Source organism: Dama dama, chromosome 19 (genome assembly GCF_033118175.1).
Source record: "Dama dama isolate Ldn47 chromosome 19, ASM3311817v1, whole genome shotgun sequence".
Classification (NCBI taxonomy): domain Eukaryota; kingdom Metazoa; phylum Chordata; class Mammalia; order Artiodactyla; family Cervidae; genus Dama; species Dama dama.
The window spans coordinates 13,799,318-13,819,376 of record NC_083699.1 but is presented as its reverse complement, the minus strand read 5'-3'; the positions used below and the strand labels follow the sequence as shown (position 1 = coordinate 13,819,376).

The window sequence follows — 20,059 nt, the reverse complement described above, 5'->3', positions numbered from 1 at the left end:
ACTGTTTTAGGTCATTTGCTTTTGAGGGAAAAGAGGTCTTTCTTTCCAGGCCCTCATTTTCCATACTGTGCTATGTCGTGACCTACACTTGACTTACAGGAAATAATAAGGGGGAAGAACATAGTGTTTAGCCTTCTGTGGACAGACAAGTATATACTGGTAGTTTAATTTCATGACCTCACCCATATAACTAAAGCTATTTTTACTTGGGGCTGTTATTATGAAACAATTACCATATAAAATATACCAAAAATATATTTACTGACTTGCAAAAGAAAATGCAAGCAAAGAATTAGCAGATACTGTACCAGTTTTTTTTTTTAATCCCACACTTTTCTTAGTAAAACTTCATAGTTTTCATTGTTTAAAAAGATCAAACTGAAAAAAAAGGTCAAACTTAGAAAGATGGATTAAACATGCTAGTAATTATTTCTTGCAGGTGAACTGTCAACATGTCAATAATTTAAAAATGTATTCCTTTCATAAAAAGCCTAACTAGAAACTAAAGACATAAGAGAATTTTTCTTTAACTTCAGGAGAACAACATGTGTATTCTAGTTACTGCTATAATATATTAATGAATACAAGCAGAAAAAAGCAGAAAGAAGTACTCTCCCAACTCAATGTGTTTGATTCTGTGCATTGAGCTTTCCTGAATATATTATGGCAATGGCCGCTGAGTGTGGAATCTGGCCACTCCTCAAGGGTTATCTTTCTCCCAGTTAGAAAAATGGTCCGATTGTTTACAAACAAAAGAGCTCTCCCCCCTTACCTTTTTATAATTCCCCTCCATATCCAATGGGGATTCTTTACTGATGATGTCATCCATTCCATCACTGTCCAAATCCATCCTTTTAACTCTTTACAATTTCACTTAAGAAATAAGCTCCCATGAATCCCGAGAGGCTGAGGTGCTGTTGCTCAGGACCCTGGCTCCCGCTCATGCTGACATGGAGAGCCAGCTAAGAGTCTGTGTCCGGCTGTGTGTGACCTTGCCCCTTCAGTCCCAAAGACACCGCCCCACCCGGCCTCCCTGGTCTGTCCCGGCTCGGCACAGGGGCAGCTGCTGTTCTCAAAGGCTTACTCTGTCCTGACACTTGGCTGGTTAAGAGTCCAGCCTTTCCACATCTGCTGTCACCTTCTTCCCCTGAACGATCCTGCCTGGATGCCTCTCCCCAGCACCTTCTCTACCCTCAATCCAGGAAAAGCCAATTTAACCCCCGAACTTCCCGCTTCAGGGCTGAGTGTGGATAAGAGTTCTGGAGGAATCCAGCAACCTTATTCTGAACCAGGGGTAGAGTGTACAGGATAAAAATAGATGCAAAGCCCTGCCTCGCAGACTTCACTGGCGAGTTAAAAGCCGGGTATTGCATGACAAAACCAAACAGTATAATTTAAAAGTTAACCTGTAAGATTAGAGGTTTGCCTTTTCCCCTTTGCCTTTTTCCTATAACCAATAATCAAACGTGAAAGTGTCACCTTCAGGGAGAAACCCCAGCACAAGAATGAAATTCATCTCCGACACAGAGAGGGACCCCTCTGCCCCCAGAATCGTTGCTTTGTTCTATTAATATAGGCAGGAGAAAAAGATCCATCAACTTTTCTCTAAAAGCCGGTGGCGGGCTTTTTCACAAAAGAGGACGTTCCTTGCTGCTGCTCTTTTCACCCTTTTCCCATGGCTTTTGGCTTTGTTTACTGGCTTTACGTACAGAGAAGGAAAAGGCCCACAGCTGCAGGATGTTTTGATGCAAGAAGCAGACAAACAAGTGTGCACACAAACACACGCTCCTTGTTATCAGGTTGCTACGGCCATAAACTAAAATATATACACGGTATTTTTTTGAAAGTTACTGTGTGCAGGAGAAACAGGTCAAAGAAGAATTAAAAGGCCAAGGCTCCATTTAGCAGCATAATCTTACAGTCTGACAGGCCCTCACAGGAAGCACTAAATGTACTAGGCAATAGGTTTTCCAACGTGAATTCCTGACCAGCTTCAACGCTGTTAAGACAGAGTTCTAGGGCAAAATGCTGTTCAAGACAGCTTTTGGCATCTGCACCTCTGCTGATGTGCTCACATCACTTGTTGAGTATTTTCTCTCCACAAATTAAAAAATAAAATCAATTTGTGGAAGACTTGTAGGATAAAGTTGTCTTAACGTGGTTTTCTGGAGCACTACTTCCATAAAGTAAATACTTTACAGCCACTAACTCACATCCAAACCCCTGCTTAACTCTACCCTCATCCCCCAACTCAGTTCCTGAGACTGTCTTGCACCTTTGTCAGACAGTCTGATGGAGTTGTGTCTCCCAAGCCACACTTGCCCTTGGGCAGGCCTTCTCCCTAGCAGAGATCTCCCCTGTCTTAATCTCCTTCAGACCCCAGGACCCTTGCTCTGGGCGGGGATCCCACCATCTGCATGCAAGAAGCCCAGTACACCTTCCAGGCCTGAGAGGTCCTGCTGGTCACTGATTACTGCCATATAGTGGGTGTCCCCAAAGCCAGAGAATTTCTCAGAGGTAAGGCTCTGGGGTTAAAATAAAGGATGCTCGACTTTGAAGGACCCTCTGCATACGAAACTCTGCCAAAGGAGGCTAGTTAACATGAAGGAAGCACACATCTTATTACATGACATATATTAACATGCTTCCCAGATGGCACTAGTGCTAAAGAACCCGCTTGCCAATACAGGAGACATAAGAGACGTGGGTTCGATCCCTGGGGTGGGAAGATCCCCCAGGGAAGGGAATAGTTACCCACTCTAGTATTCTTGCCTGGAGAATCCCATGGAACGAGGAGACTGGTGGGCTACAGTCCATGGAGTCGCAAAGTCAGACATGACTGAAGCGACTTAGCACACACGGCATACCCTCTACTGGGGGCTGCTATGGGCCAGATACGTTACAGGTGCCTCTTACATTTGTCTTCAGTCCTCACAGGAACCCTCTGAGGTGGATATTATTATCAAGCTGCATTTCTCAGTGGAGTGAGAAATCGGTGAGGCTAGGGAAGTGCCCCAGGGTAGCAGCTTGCCCACTGTCAGGCCAGAATTTGAAGCACAGAATTTGTTTCTGTGGCCCATATTCTAAATGGGTGTGCGAGACTGCCTCCTACTGGCTGCCTCTGTAAGAAACAACTGTACCCAACAGAATAATCAAATGTAGCTTTTAAAAATGATATCAAATGCTGACACTATTTTCTAAATCACATATCTGTAACATTCAGCACGTGTCACTGCTGTCTCCTGAGGATCAGACCTCAATGAAATAAAAACTCCTTCATCAATAGTTGTGACCTAACACACTGTACAGTGACCTTTCCTTTCAGGTTTTCTCTGCTGCTTTTAGACTGATAATGGTTTTTCTCTAACACCGTTACAGTTTCAAGCCTTTCTCTAAGAGCACAGAAATTTGTGTTATTCACCTTGTTTTTCCCACAGCATCTAGACACCACCTCCCACATGTTAAGTGGATGATGAATGGCTGTTGAATAGATACATGCACAGAGGAGAAAGGTTTGGGCTGCTTACAATGTTTCCTTGGAATGTTGTCCATGCAAGGAAACATTAATAGTTTATATGAGTGCTTTTCAACCGAAATCTTTTTTGGAAACCACATACATTTAAGAGGTAAGTAAACATGGGTCTGCTCAGGTTGAAGGAGGGGGCCTACCACGAATTTCAGTGATTTCAGCCTCTTACCTAGGTTAGCATCTAGCCCATTGAGCTATCTATAATCAAGAGCTAACATGCATGCTATGTTATAAATAAATAAAGAAATAAATATATTTATATTTATAAAATATTTATAAAAAATATAAATAAATAAATAAATTTATTTATTTATTTGGCCCTGCCACACAGTTTGTGAGATCTTAGTTCCCCGACCAGGGATTGAACCCAGGCCACGGCAGTGAAAGTTCTGAGTCCTAACCACTGGACCACCAGGGAATTCCCAATAAAAACTTAGATATTACAAGACTTAGTACAGTACATAAAACTATACATCTAATTATTATCTTTTGACTTTAATTTTAGCATGCATGCACACATGCTAAGTTGTTTCAGTCATGTTCGACTCTATGACCCCATAGACTGTAGCTGGCTAGGCTCCTCTCTTCATAGGATTCTCCAGGCAAGAATACTGGAGTGGGTTGCCATGCCCTTCTTCAGGTTTAACAGGGTGGCCTTAAATATACAGTTAAAAGGACTGAACTCTCGGCATTAACTATGTATATGTATAAACATATTCAAATTAATTTATATGCACCAATAATATATTGACCACATACATACACATATATATGTATGTATAAATGCATATACATTTATAACAGATTACCTTTTGGAGAAAGGTATCTCAAAATCCAAGATGGAAATTTCCCAGCTGTACAATAGGAACAAGGGTTAGTCCCAAGAAAGTAAGAAAAACCATTCTCCTCCTCTACCCCCTATATCTTTTTTTGGCATAAGTGATCTTCTACGAAGTACTATATAGAGACAAGTGATAAAACACCTTCTTTAGAAAGTTGGTCTCCAGTGGTGATGAATGTATTTTGCACCCTCCCTAAATGAGTGCTCGGGACATATGCTCATAGCCTAGACCCTTTCCAGAACGAGCTGTATCATTACTATCTGGCTGGCTTGTGCCAGCTTAAAATATATACTATCTTCCTCTCACATGGACTGATCTCTGGTGCTTTCTTTGCGTCCTCCAGCCACAGCATCCACATCACCTGGGAGTGGACAGGAAACGCAAACTCTCGGCTCCCACCCCAGACCTACTGAATCAAAACCTGCAGTCTTACAAGTGTTCAAAGATTTCTGAGTGCACTTTAAATCTCAGAAGCACAGCTTGAGACCTTGAAAAAATTCAGTATAAGCCATTATCTTATTTTCGATCATATTTCTAGGCTTGGTGATAAGACCCTGACTTTACATTGCTTGGGATCAATACTGTAATTAATTTCACTTCCAACTGGTTCAGATGCATACAGGAAATGAAAAAACAAACCACCACTTAGAACACTTGAGCTGAACTTAACGTTTGGTGGTTTTGGAGCAGCCCCGCACAAACAAGAGGAGAACAGTCAGTCGTGTCCTTCCTACACAGAATTTTCCCTGGTTCCTTCCTTACTGGGCTTCCGTGGTGGCTCAGACAGTAAAGAATCTGCCTGCCATGCAGGAGACCTGGGTTCAACCCCTGGGTCAGGAAGATATCCTGGAGAAGGGCATGACTACCCACTCCAGTATTCTTGCCTGGAGAATCCCATGAATAGAGGAGTTTGGACACAACTGAATGACTAAACCTTTCACTTCCTCTACTGCTGCCCTCTCTAAAATGAACTCTGCCTGCAAAACATGGGGCCAGATACTAATGCTTCCTCTTAGAAAATGTACATAAAGCCACTTACAATCCCTGAGGTTGAAAGGGCCTCCGCTCACCCTCCCCTGCCCTGAAATTCAAGGACCAGAATGGAGAGCTTCAGTTTCCTGTCAAGCCATAATTTGAACTGTGAGGCACATTGGTCACGTGAGCTAATGCTTTTAAATGATCATTATCGGCCACTGGTGGAAATAATTGACTCTGAAAACACAGACCGCATTACTGGGAAATCACTTATGCACTGTCAAAAGATCTTCCTATTCTTATTAATGGAAACTCTTACTGCATCCTGACTAACCCTTTAGCTTCCCACCACCTCTCCTTCAGCCTTAGCCTCCAAATTCCATGTGCTACACAAACTGACACTGATTTATACTCTCTTTTAAAATTATTTTTTTTCTTCTGTGCAGTATTCATCTAAATTTGCTTTGCTTTTCAAATAAGGTATTCCGATAGCCAGATAAACCATGAAAATCTGCCTATTGTTTTGCAGAGGACTTTTCATTGTAGATTTAAAAAGTTAAACTAATGGCATTGGGAGTGTGCAGTGGAGGAGGTTAAAGGATTGGAAGGAGACAAGAGTGTCAATCATTTATGCATATAAGAAAAATGAGAACCACAGGCATCAAGCTTTCCGCCCATCTGAAGACCTGAGTACAAGAAACGCCAACTGTGGTCACTTGGCTGAGGATGGCGCAGCTTCAGAGGGGGACCATTGTTAATGCCCTCATTATGTTTTTCTGTGCTCTTAGCATTCTTTCCCCCTTAATGGCTCTCCTACGCTGATTGTCACTAGGCCTTTGGATGACTGTTTTCTTCTGAATTCGAGCAATTTTGTCAAAGTACTTTCTATTTCAGGAAGCTTGGTAATTTCTGATGCTTCTACATAGTGCTCAGGGGAATACTAAGTACACGGAGATTTCACATTTTCCCTTGGTACGGAGAACATAAATAAATAATAGAATGCGATGCTATTAATCTTGAGCTTCTGCATGTGAAGTCTTAGTTACCTAAGACTGTGCGTGTGTGTGTGTGTGCGTGCACGCACATGTGTGTGTGTGTGTGTGTGAAGGTGAGGTCTCTGCTCTGCACGCAAGCACTGGCGTGTATCACAGCAATGTGCCCATTTCCCTCCAATCCCCCACCACCACTCTCTTTCCAAGAGAAAATACTAGACATTTGGCTTAAAATACGCATGGCACATTTATTTCTTAAAATCACTTGATGTCTAAATCATGATGTTTGAGGCTCCCAGTGCTACTCTAAATAGGAATGATGTGCTTGTACTAAATTTCTATTTCAGATCAGGCCCATACTGAAATCCTGTTAAAATGATTTTTTTCCCCTCCCATCTGGGCACTTATCACTGTGCTCCTTTTGTGGTAAAATATATATATTATATTTTCAGATATACAACCTAAAAACAAGTGCAGATGAGTTTGTTTCCAGAACGATTTTCTTAATTTTTAAGGTGATAGACATGTTATTCCCTCCTCAGACAAACACACTGTATCTCAACAAGGTAAAATACAACTGTACCCCCAACCAGGCAAAACAATGAAGGCAAAGTATTCTTCAACACTCCCGGGAAAAAAATTCTCCAATCAAATAAAAATCTATAGAACAAGACATAAAAATAACTTCATTGAACTTATATTTTACTCATTTATTTTTCACTGAACTTATATTTAAAAAGTCTGTATCAAATAGTGCACTAAATGCTTTGAAATTCCCCTTTCTATTAGGTCAGTATATTTTTTTTCCCTTCCGTGGATGAAACCAGGCTTAAATTGAGTAGAATCTTAAATGAAGTCAAATTTGATACCTGTTTTCTCATTCACAGGAAGAGGGGATTGGAAAATGAGCCCTCTCTTGGCCTGGCGTCAACGGGGACATACTGTATTTCCTTTCCTTTGTTAACCATTAAATAACCCACTACAGAGACTTCCTTGGCAGTCCTGTGGTTAAGACTCTACGCTTCCAATGCAGGGGCCGAGGTTTCTATCCTTGGTCAAGGAACTAAGATCCCACATGCCATGCATGGAGGCAAACCAACCAACCAACCAACCCACTAGAATCTGGGCATGAAGGTCTGTTTACTACTTTCTCCCAGCAAGAGCTTTTTAAGATATCTTGATGTACTACTTAAATTGATATACTCCCCAGTTTTATCATTTGAGACCAATATAGGACACCTTTCATTCTAGGTGATGGGTGCAATACTTCAATTGGGCTGAGACATTTTGCCCAAGGAATAGTTGGTGTTTCAGGAGGCAGTAAAATTATCCTTCTATATTGTAAGAAGATTTATGAAAACTTTGCAAAATTCAGTATATTAAGAAAGGTGCCTTGAGGATGACTACTAGCTTCCACTGACCACAGGTGTTTTGAAGTGGTGCTTGGGGACAGACCATGAGGTTCACCTTGGGGAACCTCTCTAGGTGAAGGAGAAGTAGGTATGGTGGTATATTCTTAATGACTGTCTCTGGGAAGGGTGGGATGTGTGTCTCTTTCATTTTGTTCCCTGCCCAATGTCCCTCATCTCAGCACATGGGATGGCAACTTGGCAAGAGGCTCATAAGCCACATACAAGGAGTAGAAATTTTCATACTTCCCATATTTTCTTTAGGATAAATTTCCAACTCCTTTGCATGGCATTCAAGGCCTAACCATGAGAACTCCCCTGGGGGTCCAGTGGCTAAGTCTCTGATCTCCAAATGCAGGGGGATCCCCTTCACCCACTCCCAGTTGCAATGCACAGATCTGAGCTCCTCTCTGGTATTATGATGCAAAACCCTCATCCTGGGGACTCAGAACAGGACCAACTGCAGAAAATCCAATCAGTCCAACACACATTTATGGAACATGCACTCTGTGTATAGGGCAGGAAATGAAAATTAGGCATTTGTCCTCAAGGAGCCTGTTGCCTAATCGGGGAGGCAGACTTATACGTCACTAGCTGTAAATGGGTTCTTATAGAGGTGAAAACAAAATGCGCTGAGAAGGAGAAAGTTTCCTGGTGGAGGGGACACGAGCCTCAGAGTGCATCAGCTTGCAACAGGCAGGAGCAGGTGTGCGGGTGGCAGGGATTCCAGGCTGAGGCAGCGCAGCAAAGAAAAAGGATCGACGGCTGTGTGGGGGCAGGACAAGGTGAGAAGGGAGGGGTGTTTCTGTCCAGGGTTCAGATCACGGCCTTTTTTAAAAAAAAAAAATATATATATATATATATATTTTTAATATTTATTTCTTTATCTGGCTGTGCTGGGTCTTAGCTATGACACAATGGATCTTCAATTTTCATCGTGGCATGCAAGATCTTTAGTTCCGGCATGTGAATTCTTAGTTTTGGCATGTGGGATCTAGTCCCCAGGGATCAAACCCAGGCCCCCTGCATTGGGAACTGGAGTCTTAGCCACTGGACCACCAGGGAAGTCCCCATGGTTAGGCCTTAAATGCAAGGCATGGAAGTTTATCCTAAAGAAAATGGGGAAGTATGAAAATTTCCACTCTGCTTCTTCAAGATCAGGTGTGCATTTGAAGAAGAGTCTCTTTATGCTCCCAAGGGAGGAAAAAGATGAGAGTCATTCACGTACCATTTTACTTTTTTTCTCTTTGATTTCTACTGGAGCTGAGAACATGAGGGTGTGGTTTATATCTGGAGTGGTCATAAAGGAATTTAAGCAACGGAAAGAAAGGGATAAAAGCGTGTCACTGGTTTTATACACACATTCATCCCCAAAACTGACTGCAGGGAAAGAGGAGAAAATCTTTGGGAGTTTTTAAGCAAAATGGACCCTTTGACCTAAGCCTGTGCTTTCAAGTTAACAGTATTTTGAGGCTTTCTATCAGAGATCGTGTACAGGAATCTGGTCTCTTAAAGGCTGCCAGGCCTGAAGCTGTGGGCAAGGCTCTTTCCTGAAGAGATTGGCTTCCTCCCAAGACTGGAAAATGGAGGTGGATAGCTCTATCTTTTAACACAGCTACAACTGAAAATGACAAGACATGCCTCAGTAAGCTCTGTGCTGATGTAAACCCTGAGAGGGGAGAAAGTACACAAAGATGACGACAACCCGAGAAACTTCAAAAATAAAACAACCACGAAAAACCCTGCCTGAGAATTTCTCTCTGAACATCCCCCCCCTCAGATGAAGTTGTTCATAGCATGGCACATCCATCCACCTTCAACAGGGGGCTCAAGCTCTAGGAAGCAGTGAAACTCTCTTTTTCAAAACAATCATCTATTTGGAAAAGTAATACCCGAGGATCAGTTATACGCTCTATATTAGCAATAAATAATTGGGAAGTGAAGCAATGTATGGTTTCCTTGGGCTGCTTTGTAATCTTCACTGAGCCCTTTATGTAAACATTGGGAGAAAGTGGCTCTTAATTCATGGTAACTGACTTGTTGACGCAGAAAGGTGGCCTCTGGCAGGGACCTGCCAACTCTCAGGCGAGGATGTTAACAAGAAAAAAATACCATTTCACAGATGAGAAAAGTAACAAAAAATAAAGGGATAATCTGATCCTAAGACACTGAAATCAGGGCACGTTGATGGCACGGAGTCGGAATAGGAATAGGATTGAAAATCATACCAATGGCCATCAAAGTGTAACCACTACGCTAGAGAGTGTTTACAGTGCCTTTTTTCTCACTCAATTTTACATACAATAGTCACATCCATCCTCATTATTTGAGAGCTTGCTCTTAGCAGTGAGAGAGCAGATGGACACAAACCTAAAAATCCTTGTCCTCGTGGAGCTTCTGTGGAGTAAGGAAGACAGAAAATAGACAAAAATGTAGTCTGATGGGCTTCCCAGGTGGCACAGTGGTAAAGAATCCATCTGCCAATGCAGGATATGTGGATTCAAAGCCTGGGTCGGAAAGATCCCCTGGAGGAAGAAATGGGAACCCATTCCAGTATTCTCACCTGGAGAATCTCATGGACAGAAGAGTCCGGCAGGTTATAGTCCGCAGGCTCGCCAAGAGTCAGACATGACTGAGCACCTGAACACGGCACAGCACATGTAGTCGGATGGATGGTGATGAACGCCAAATATAAAAATAACGTGTAATAAAGACTGGGATAGAGTTGGGGAATTGGAAGTTGACACAGAAAGTCCAGAGGAGGCCTTCACAAGAAGATAACGTGTGAGCAAAGATCTGAAGAAAGTGAAAGAGAGTAAGCCGTGGGGGGTCACCAACAGGACCAATACCTGATGTCTGGGTGAATCTGAATTTCAGGTAGAAGTGAACAATTTTTTAGTATAAACATGCCCCAAACAGGGCAGATTGCTCACTAAACCTGCAACTAACGGGGCTCCCTGGGGCGGAAGCACATACCTGGCAGGAGAGACGGCACGTGCAGGAAACAGGAGAAGAGGGGGTGAAGGGGCGGAGGGGGGTGCAAGAGGAGTCTGAGAGGAGTCAGGGGCTAGGGAAGGTAAGACCCCGGGGGCCCCTGGTGGGACGTGGGCTTTTATGCCCAGGAGGAGAGTTATGAGATCGGTGGCAGGCTCTAGGTCTTAAGAGAGCATTTGGATTCTGCATTGAACATGGACCACAGAACAGGGGCAAGGGTAGGAGTAGTCAGGAGACTGTTATTGCTCAGAAGATGATGATGATGATGACAAAGGTAATAATAACACACACCCAGACACATGCCCCAAATTATCCAAATAAGTCTGAGGGGAATGGCCTCCGAAGCCCCATTCATGGTCTCTCCATTAAGAGACCGAGGTACAGGGGACTTCCTGACAGTCCAGTGGTTAAGACTCTGTGCTTCCACTGAAGAGGGTGTGGGTTCCACCCCTGGTCAGGAAATGACCATATGCCAAAAAAAAAAAGAAAAGGGAGGGGACATATGTATACCTATGGCTGATTCATGTTGATATTTGGCAGAAAACAACAAAATTCTGTAAAGCAATTATCCTTCAATTTAAAAAAACAAATAAAATCAGATTAAAAAAAAAAAGAAACCATGGTATACATTACAGATGAAAGGAATCAGTCCTACAAGTAAATTCCTTCTACTCACTAAGATGCTAGTCTAGGGACTTTGTTTTAACCACTCTATTATCATCCTTAAGAATAGATAAATAAATAAGCAAGGCTTCATCAGAAAAGGGGACATTTCTGAAAAACATCATTGTTGATTTTACCAGTGACCATGATAACATCAAGAACTTAGAGAAACTGCCCTTTCAGAATCCATGGTGTCAGGGGGTTCTAAAACTAAGGTTTCCAAGTAGGATTGAGACATGGCTTCAAGGCTAATGTTTCTTTATTTGCTGAGTTATGAACAGAGGGAGAGCATTTCAAAAGGACGGGTATATAAAGTTCTATAAAATCCCATGGAGATGTAGAATCTATTGCCTATTATCACCTGTCTAATGGACATAATTTTATTGTAAAAATAAGCAATAAACACTTCAAAAACTATTGAACACACAATCAGTGTTATATGTTGTAGTTCATATAAAAGAAAATCAATTTGTTTTCCTCTGGAAGCAGAAGGCTAAAAAACCCCTCCCCTCCTGATGGCACTGCTGACATTTGACCAATCTGTGACTTGTAAAACCAGTGACTCCATGTTCAACCAAATGAAAAGATACAGGGAATAATCTCGTAGCATCTTGCCTTCAAAAAATTACATTACACAGCTTCTCTAAAAAGCGAGCAGAAAAATGATTTTAATTATTATAGTAATTTAATCACCTGGAGCCATGCCATAAGTAGGTTAGGCTCTCCATAAAAGTCGACACTCTCCACTCCCCCACTGTATTCTGTATAAGTTTTGTTGTTTCCTCAGCATCATGACCCTTTTCTCATGCATGGTAAGAACTCCTATGAAGCATAAATCTTGTTACCCAGGATCTATGGACCCAAATGGACTATAAAATGAAAATACTATGAGACAAGCCCACAATTACAAAATTCCAATTATTAAGCCGAGAAAAAAGTGCATAAACATATTTTCTAGGCATACACTACTTAGCTGAGACATGACTGCTTTGAGTCTTGTGAGCTGTACTATTCTGCCTGCATACATTCACTACTGTGAAATCCGACCTTCTGAGAAACACCTGCTGGTCTCAGGTAACTTACCTCACACAAGGAAGAGGCACTGTTAAATTAGAGAAATGGTCCCTTGGAGCTTCTAAACTCGGTCAGCTGAGTAATACCCTGATACTAACTATCCAGCACTTGGACTAGCCCTGCCTGCTGCTGCAGAGAAATTTCTCTGAGAACCTTCTCGTTGTCTGTTTACAAGGAGGATATTTTCAGTGTTGCTTCCATAGTTCTAGTCACACTCTAGAACTGGTCTTTCGAGATCCTCTTAGTGTTTACTTCAAAACTCCAGACAGAAAATTAGGGATAGAGATGAGTACCTGTTACTAAAAATTTCCTATTTGGAGTTTTTTTATGCATGTTGGTACCTTAATTCTTATTTACTAGTCATTTAAAACAACATACTAGTAAAAATAAGTTTGGAGAAACAAGTGCAACTTTAAATGTCAAGTGCGTACCAGCTGGTGTTTGAAAATTTCTCAGATCATCAGTTATTACTTCCGATTTACATAATTTCCTTCAAGACAATCCTAAAAACTGGATGTGAAGCCATTTGCCTCCTATGCAATGAGTAAAAACATTTTTCCCTTTTATCCATGTGAAATTCCACCCAGATTTTTCTTTTCCAAAGCCTCTTAAATTCAAAGTTCAACCCGATTTCTCTTATTTTGCAGAGACATACAGAATGTGCAAAACACAGATCACCTCAGCGGATTTCACATATGCTTTAAAGGCCAAGAAACAGAGTTTTCTGCCCCATTACTCCCCAGAAAATCTAATTACAATTCAAACACTGTAATGTGATGGAGGCAAGGAGTGTAGTATGGCAAAATCCCGTGAAAACCCGGAAAGAGGCAACCTGCTGCTCTGGACGAGGAAGGCCTCCTCTCCCAAAGGATGCCGGCCTCACGATCAGGCTTTAAACCTTACCTGATACGAACAGTTTTCCTGGTGTACCATCTCAGTGCATCCTAGGGAGCAGACCCCAAAGCAGGACTGCTCAGCGAGGCTGCGGAGGGAAAGCGCGGAGCGTCCGCTGGCGCAGAGAACGCCCTGGGAAGGTAGGGGCTCCCCGCAGATTAAAATGGATGCTGTTTCGCTGATCAACCTGCGCAGTGGCACTGCCTGCGCTGGGAGGCGCGCAGCGAGCCGAGCTGCTCTCCTCGGAAACCAGCAGTAAGGCTCACAAACATGGAGCTAGGACCCGGCTGGGGGAGGGGGCGCGCTCATCACTGGCACAATCAGCCAATTATATTATCGACACAAAGAAAAGGATCAGTCTGGGGCTGGTGTGACCTTCTGGTGCTTTATGAAGGCAGTTAACTGATGTGGAAACATTCTAGTCCTCATTAAAGGGAAAAAGGCCAGCGAGGGAGAGGGAGAGGGGCAGACACAAATCAATGTTGCAGTTGAACATTTCTAACCTCCGGCATCATCCTTCCTGCCCACTGATGCTGCTTGCCTGGTGCTTATGAAACGAGAGCCCTTAAGGATCATTTCAGAACTTTGGACAGGCCAAAAGGGAAAACAATCCATTCTGAATTTTGACACCGAAGGGGTGCTCTCTGTGTTGAGTGTTTGAAGTGTTTGTCAACTTTACAGCTAAAATGAGGGCCTTCATTCTTTTTAAAAATATTATTTTGGAATTCTTTGGATTTTCCACTCATTTTTGGTTCTTATCTGCTTTTTAAGTCAAACAGAAGAAGATGAAATAATTATTCCCATAATTTTTAGGGAGAGGGCTTATTAAAGTATTAAAGTCAGTATAATTCATTTCATGAAAATGAAACCAAAGTGCAAGTTTTTTTTTAAAGTAAGGCCATATATATATAAATAACCCAGTGCTATGACTTGAATATATAGACACCCTCAATACAGCAATATGATCCTAGAAACAGACCATTCCATGTAAGTGACCATAATAAAAAGGATTCTTGACTTTCAGATAGTAATCAAAGGACGCACAAGTTGGACCATACATGTCTCTGGTAAAAAGAGGAGCCAGTTTTGCACTTCTTCAGGGCTGTTGTAGGATTTTAGCTTATAAGGAGGAACAACTAGGCCTATAAATTCCTGAAGCTAATTTAATGATAGAAAATTTTTAAAATAAACACAATAAAATTTCCCTATTTATATTTTTTCAGTTGCCATAGGCAACTCATTTTGTTGTTTCTTAATAAAAACAAATGGTTCTCAAAATGATGCTCAAACAAATGGAACTCAGTAAAATCTTGACTAAATTTAAGCCAAGTTTAAAAACATTCTTAAGCTATTTTGCTACATCTATAGCTGTCTTCTTCAATACTCTTACTAATAACTGCAAAGTCTTCATTATGCTATTAATAAGAAAAACAAGTACTGTTGCTTGATGAGTGGGATCAACACATTTGACAAGTTTTCATATCAAACTCGATCTTAAGGAGTGCTGAGAGTTTGTGTTAAGGATATTTGGCGAAATATTTTTAATCTTATAAATTGACAACATCTCTGTTACTTGGAAAGAGAAAAACCTATTTTTCTGTATGTTCTTAATTTTCGTGACTTGAGATTCTGACAGGAGAGAAGTTGGCTGAGTTCAGTTCCAGAGACACATTCACAAGCCTGGCTTCAGCTTCCTGGTTAAGACAGTGGAAAGGCGACAGGAAAGACCCAGCTGGTGATCTCGAAGGCTGCCATTTCCACACAGGCTCATTGGGTTCCCAGGTAAAAGCACTCTGGACACGCACCCTGCCAAACTCGAGGGCCTGGAATCTAGGAGATAGCGAGGCCACTAACATGTACAAGACTTCTTAGGCCAGCTTATTGGCAGGTGGTCCAATGAGAGCCTGATGAACGAAGCAGACAGCTGAGCTAGATGATGAGTCTTCTTAAACAGAAAAGAGGACAGAAAGTCTTCAGCGAAAGTAAACAACAGGCAACATATCCCCATCCTAAATTTCATTCCTCCCTCTTGAGTAATCCATATAGGACAGAGACAGAGGCTGCTTTGTGGAGTGTCTTGCTAAACAACCGTGCAGATGAAGGCTCTGGAATCTGAAGTATGTGCAAGGAAAAGTAAGCCAAAGTAAAAGTTCTTTTGCAAGGTAGCAAATAAGATGAAATGGAAATCTTATGCCTGATATAGGAGGCACAGTTGCAGCTTTCCAAGACAGAACAGCTTTACTCCCAAGACTGCTAAAACTTCACTCAGGTTACTACTTTGACAATCTAGGACCCTAAGACTCAGGAACATGCTTTCAAGCTATACAAGGCCTAAAAAGTTGCTTTCTGGACTCTGTTCTCTTCTGAAAACTGAAAGCTTCAGGATGTATTACATAAACTTCTAAAGACATTTATCATGTGTTGTTTAAAAAAAAAAAAAAAGCCTAAACATGATCCCACTCTTCACAGTTGCTCTTCCATAAATAGTGGAAGTGACTCAGAGGTGGCTATGGGGAGAACAGATTTCTGACAATTGTCTCCCAAATCCTGTCAAAAAGCCCTCTAAAGAAGTATAAACAAGATAAAAAAAAAAAAAAGGAATATATCAAGCAAGCTTCCTTCTACAGTCATTCATTGGAAAGGACTTTGTGTTACAATTTAAATTATGATCTGCTAGTACAAAAAACTTTAAACAGAAATCAGCTGTTCCAAGAACACATAAGCTAGAATAACTTACCATGATACAGTAACATTTATTCTTTTTGGACTAAAAAATATTGATGAACTCTTTAATATACTACTGTATGTAGCATGGAGATGCTTTTGTTTTGTTCTCAGGTCTTCACAACTTTCCTTCCCACAGAAAGTATTGGGTTTCAGATTTAGATGGGGACTTAAGAGATAAACTGTTATTTTCCAGATATGGACACTGAGGCCTGAGAGAGTGGTGACATGCCCAAGAACATAAATCTTCCAGCAACGGCAGTAAGAAGAAAAAAAAACCCTCCAGATTTTCCTGTGAGTGTGTTAAAAAAAAATGCTAAATGAGGACCACAGGACTTAAAGAAATAAACCCCTTTTGACTGAACTAATGTAGGTTGACCTTGAAATCAAAATCTATCATAAGGTAAGAGAGAGGCAACAGAGTGGTTCGACCTAAAGCTGAATTCAAAGTATGTTTTAAAAGAAGAAAAATTAGACTATTGCCTCAGTAAGCCATTTTTCCTATTTCTTCCACCAAGCAAACTATTATGTCTTTAAATCCTGAAAAGTACTTTTTCATTTGTGGCAATTAATAGCAACAGAATGAAGATGACCGACAGACACAGGAAAGATGGTCAGCATCACTAATCATCAGGGATATACAAATCAAAACCATAATGAAATATCCGTTCACATCCATCAGAACGGCTGTCATCAAAAAGACAGCAAATAACAAGTGTTGGAGAGGATGTGGAGAAAAGGGAACCCTTGTATACTATTGGAATGTAAATTGGAGCAGCCAGTATGGAAAAGAGTGTGGAGAATTCTCAAAAAAATTAAAAACAGAACTACCATGTGCTCTGCTGTGCTCAGCCACTCAGCCATGTCCAACTCTCTGCAACCTCATGGGCTGCAGCCCGCCAGGCTCCTCTGTCCGTGGGGGTTCTCCAGGCAAGAATACTGGAGTGGGTTGCCATGCCCTTCTCCAGGGGATCTTCCCAACCCAGGGATCGGATCTAGGTCTCCCACATTGCAGGTGGGTTCTTTACCATCTGAGCCACCTGGGAAGCCCATATGATCCAGCAATTCCACCTCTGGGTATTTTCCCCAAGAAAATAAAAACACTAACTCGAAAAGACATATGCATGCTTATGTTCACTGTAGTGTTATTTACAATAGCCAAGATATGGAAGCAGCTTATGTCCCTTGACAGATGAATGGATAAAGAAGCTGTGGCATATATATATATATATAAAACTCAGCCATAAAAAAGAAAGCAGTCTTGCCATTTGTGACAACATGGGTAGATCTAGAGGGTATTATGTTCAGTGAAATAAGTCAGACAGACAAAGATAAATATTGCATGATTTTATTTATATGTGGAATCTAAAAAACAAAACAAATGAACAAACAGAACTAAAGAGAAACAGACTCATAGATACAGAGAATAAACAGGTGGTTGCCACAGAGAGGGGGTAGGGGTTGAAAGAAAAAAAAAGGTAACTATATGAAGTAATGAATGCTAATTAGCTTGACTGTGGTGATCACTTCACAACGTAAGTTAATAGGAAACCATCACAATTGTACACCTTAAATATATACAAATTTTGTCAATTATACCTTAAGAAAGCTGAAAAAAAGATTAAAATAAATTTTTGCAATGGGAACAGAATGACGGGGTGGTTTGGATAGTAAATATGGTGGTTAAAAGTCATATCTGCAGGTCATCTGAGCATACAGCTTCAAGAGTGAACTACTGGGGTCAGGGACTGACTTGGGAAATGTATAAGGGAACTTTCTGGCACAAGCTGAATGACTTGAAAGGGCTTGGCTTACAGAGGAGTATATGTTGTCAAAACCCATTGAATAAGACATTTAAGATTTGTGCATTTCATTGTATGTCAAACGTACCTCAAAGGAATAAAAATGATCTGGTTAATGATATGCAGCTGAAGTATTTAGGGGGCAGTTTAATAATACCTTCCTTTGAAATGCATCAAATAAATGAGATGAATGAATGGAAAGATAACTAGAAAACTGTGACAAAGCAAGTTTAGTAAAACAGTAATGGTAGAATCTGGATGGTGCATAAATGGATAGTCACCTAAAAAACTTTTCAGTTTGAAAAGCTTTGTAATGAAATATTATGGGAAAAATGAAGGTATTCGGGGGTGGGGAAGATGAACAAGAAAGTCATTGTCTTAAGCAATAACTTTTAAGCTTTTCCTTAGGAACTTGCGGAAAGCAGGTAGACATTGTATTGCATTGGCCAAAAAAAAAAAAAAAAATTCAGGTTTTTCGGTAAGATGACACAGAAAACCTGAATGAACTTTTTGCCCAACCCAACATACAGTGTTATGTTGTACCTTTTCACCAGGTAAGGGAAGAAAAGGAATTGTAAGGAAAATTGACCCTGTCCACATCAAGGGGCATTGGGTCCTTGGATGACTTGCCCAAAGAAGATCACAGCCGGCATCACTGATGACAATAAACCTTAGAAAATGGCTTTACAGTTTACAGAGTACTTTCCTGAACCTCTTCTTTGACTCTTACAACCATGAAGCTGAAACAAAATCCTGTTATGTGCCATGTGAGGCAGTGTTTCTGCCTCCAGGGAGTTTGGTAAGGGAAATAAGGCAGTATACAAATGACTATATATAGTGTTGAATGAGTAAAGTGCTACCAAGGAGATTTTGTTGTTTGCTCACTAGGAATTCAGAAAAGCAAGAAAACGCTTAGCTAGGTTAGCTGGGAGACTGCAATAATCTTGTTCATTTGGTTTTCTACTTCTTGAGCCCATTTTTTCTATTTCTAGATTAAGGTAACTTTCCTTAGAACTTAGATCATGGTTAGTTAATTCAGTACTATTATCCCCAACATTTGAAATAATACTTGGCCTATAATAGGCTTTCAATATTTTTAAATGAACAAATGAATGATTATGAGTTTCAGAAAGTTACTTCATTGCCATTAGCCTCAGTTTCTTCATCTATAAACTAAGGATGCTAATTCCTGGTTTACTGGGTTGATGACATGATAAAATTAGAATAACATGTAAAACAGCTCTAAAGGGCCCTAGAAAGGAACAGAAAATAGATTTCCAGCCCCCCTTCCCGAATTAAAAGCAACAACAACAGTCCAAGGAATAAAAAGAGGCTGGACGGATGGAGGCGATAGTAGCAATGGAAAGTTGAAGACAGAGGGATGCATTCCGTGAGACTCTGAAAAATACATTGACGGCACCTAGCCAGTGATCTGACCTGGAAGAGTGAACAGTCCTGAGGTTCTGAGACCACTGCTGAAGTAAACTTGGTGCTGTGAAACCAGGGAAGTTAGGAGGAGGAACTGATTCTGAGGGGTTGGGTTGCAGTAGTGGTCTTTTATTTTCCACCATAAAGTTTTGAAGGTGCAGGAGGCAACTGGGGCTCAAAGGAGAAGTCAGGCCAACAGATAGTATGTGGGGGGTCTTCTTCAGGGTCAGGATAGTTGCAGAAATGGATCAGATGAAGGGAGAAATTGAAGAGAAAGGACTAAACAAACAGAGACATTGCTATGTTGGGCACATCAGTCCCCACAGAGCTGGGGTGGGGGGGTGGGGATTAGACTTGTTAATCAGCTGACCCTGAGACAAGGAGATTACTGTGGGTCATCCAGGGCCCAGTGTTATCACAAGGGTCCTTATAAGACAAAAAGAGGGGGCAACAGAGGAAGAACCAGAGAGATGGCAGCGTGAGGAAGACTCTGTCCAATGTTGTTGCCTGTAAAGACAGAGGAAGGATCCCAGATCAGGAAGGCGGAAGTCCTCTGGAAGATGGAAAAGGCAAGGAAGTGGATTTCCCCCTAGAGCCTCCAAGAGGTAACAGGCCTGCTGGCACCTTGATTTTAGTCCAGTGAGATTTCCTAGGCACTTCTGACCTCCAGAATTGCAATATCATAAATGTATGTTTATCTATTACAACAAATAAATGTATGACAAACCTAGAC

General features: G+C 41.3%; 1 protein-coding gene across 5 annotated transcripts in view; it reads right to left on the bottom strand.

The window, feature by feature from the left end:
- Positions 1–20,059, bottom strand: part of SCHIP1 (schwannomin interacting protein 1) — a 187,207-nt gene that overhangs the window by 48,702 nt on the left and 118,446 nt on the right. Inside the window, exon 1 of one of the 5 annotated variants that reach the window (XM_061168227.1) lies at positions 13,382–13,620. The exons of 3 other annotated variants lie outside the window; for them this stretch is intronic. In XM_061168227.1, the coding sequence (XP_061024210.1) occupies positions 13,382–13,411 (30 nt within the window). In that variant the 5' untranslated portion in view covers positions 13,412–13,620. Of the gene's footprint in view, positions 1–772; positions 974–13,381; positions 13,621–20,059 lie in introns of those variants that run through there. One more of the 5 variants, XM_061168226.1, reaches the window with a different exon arrangement.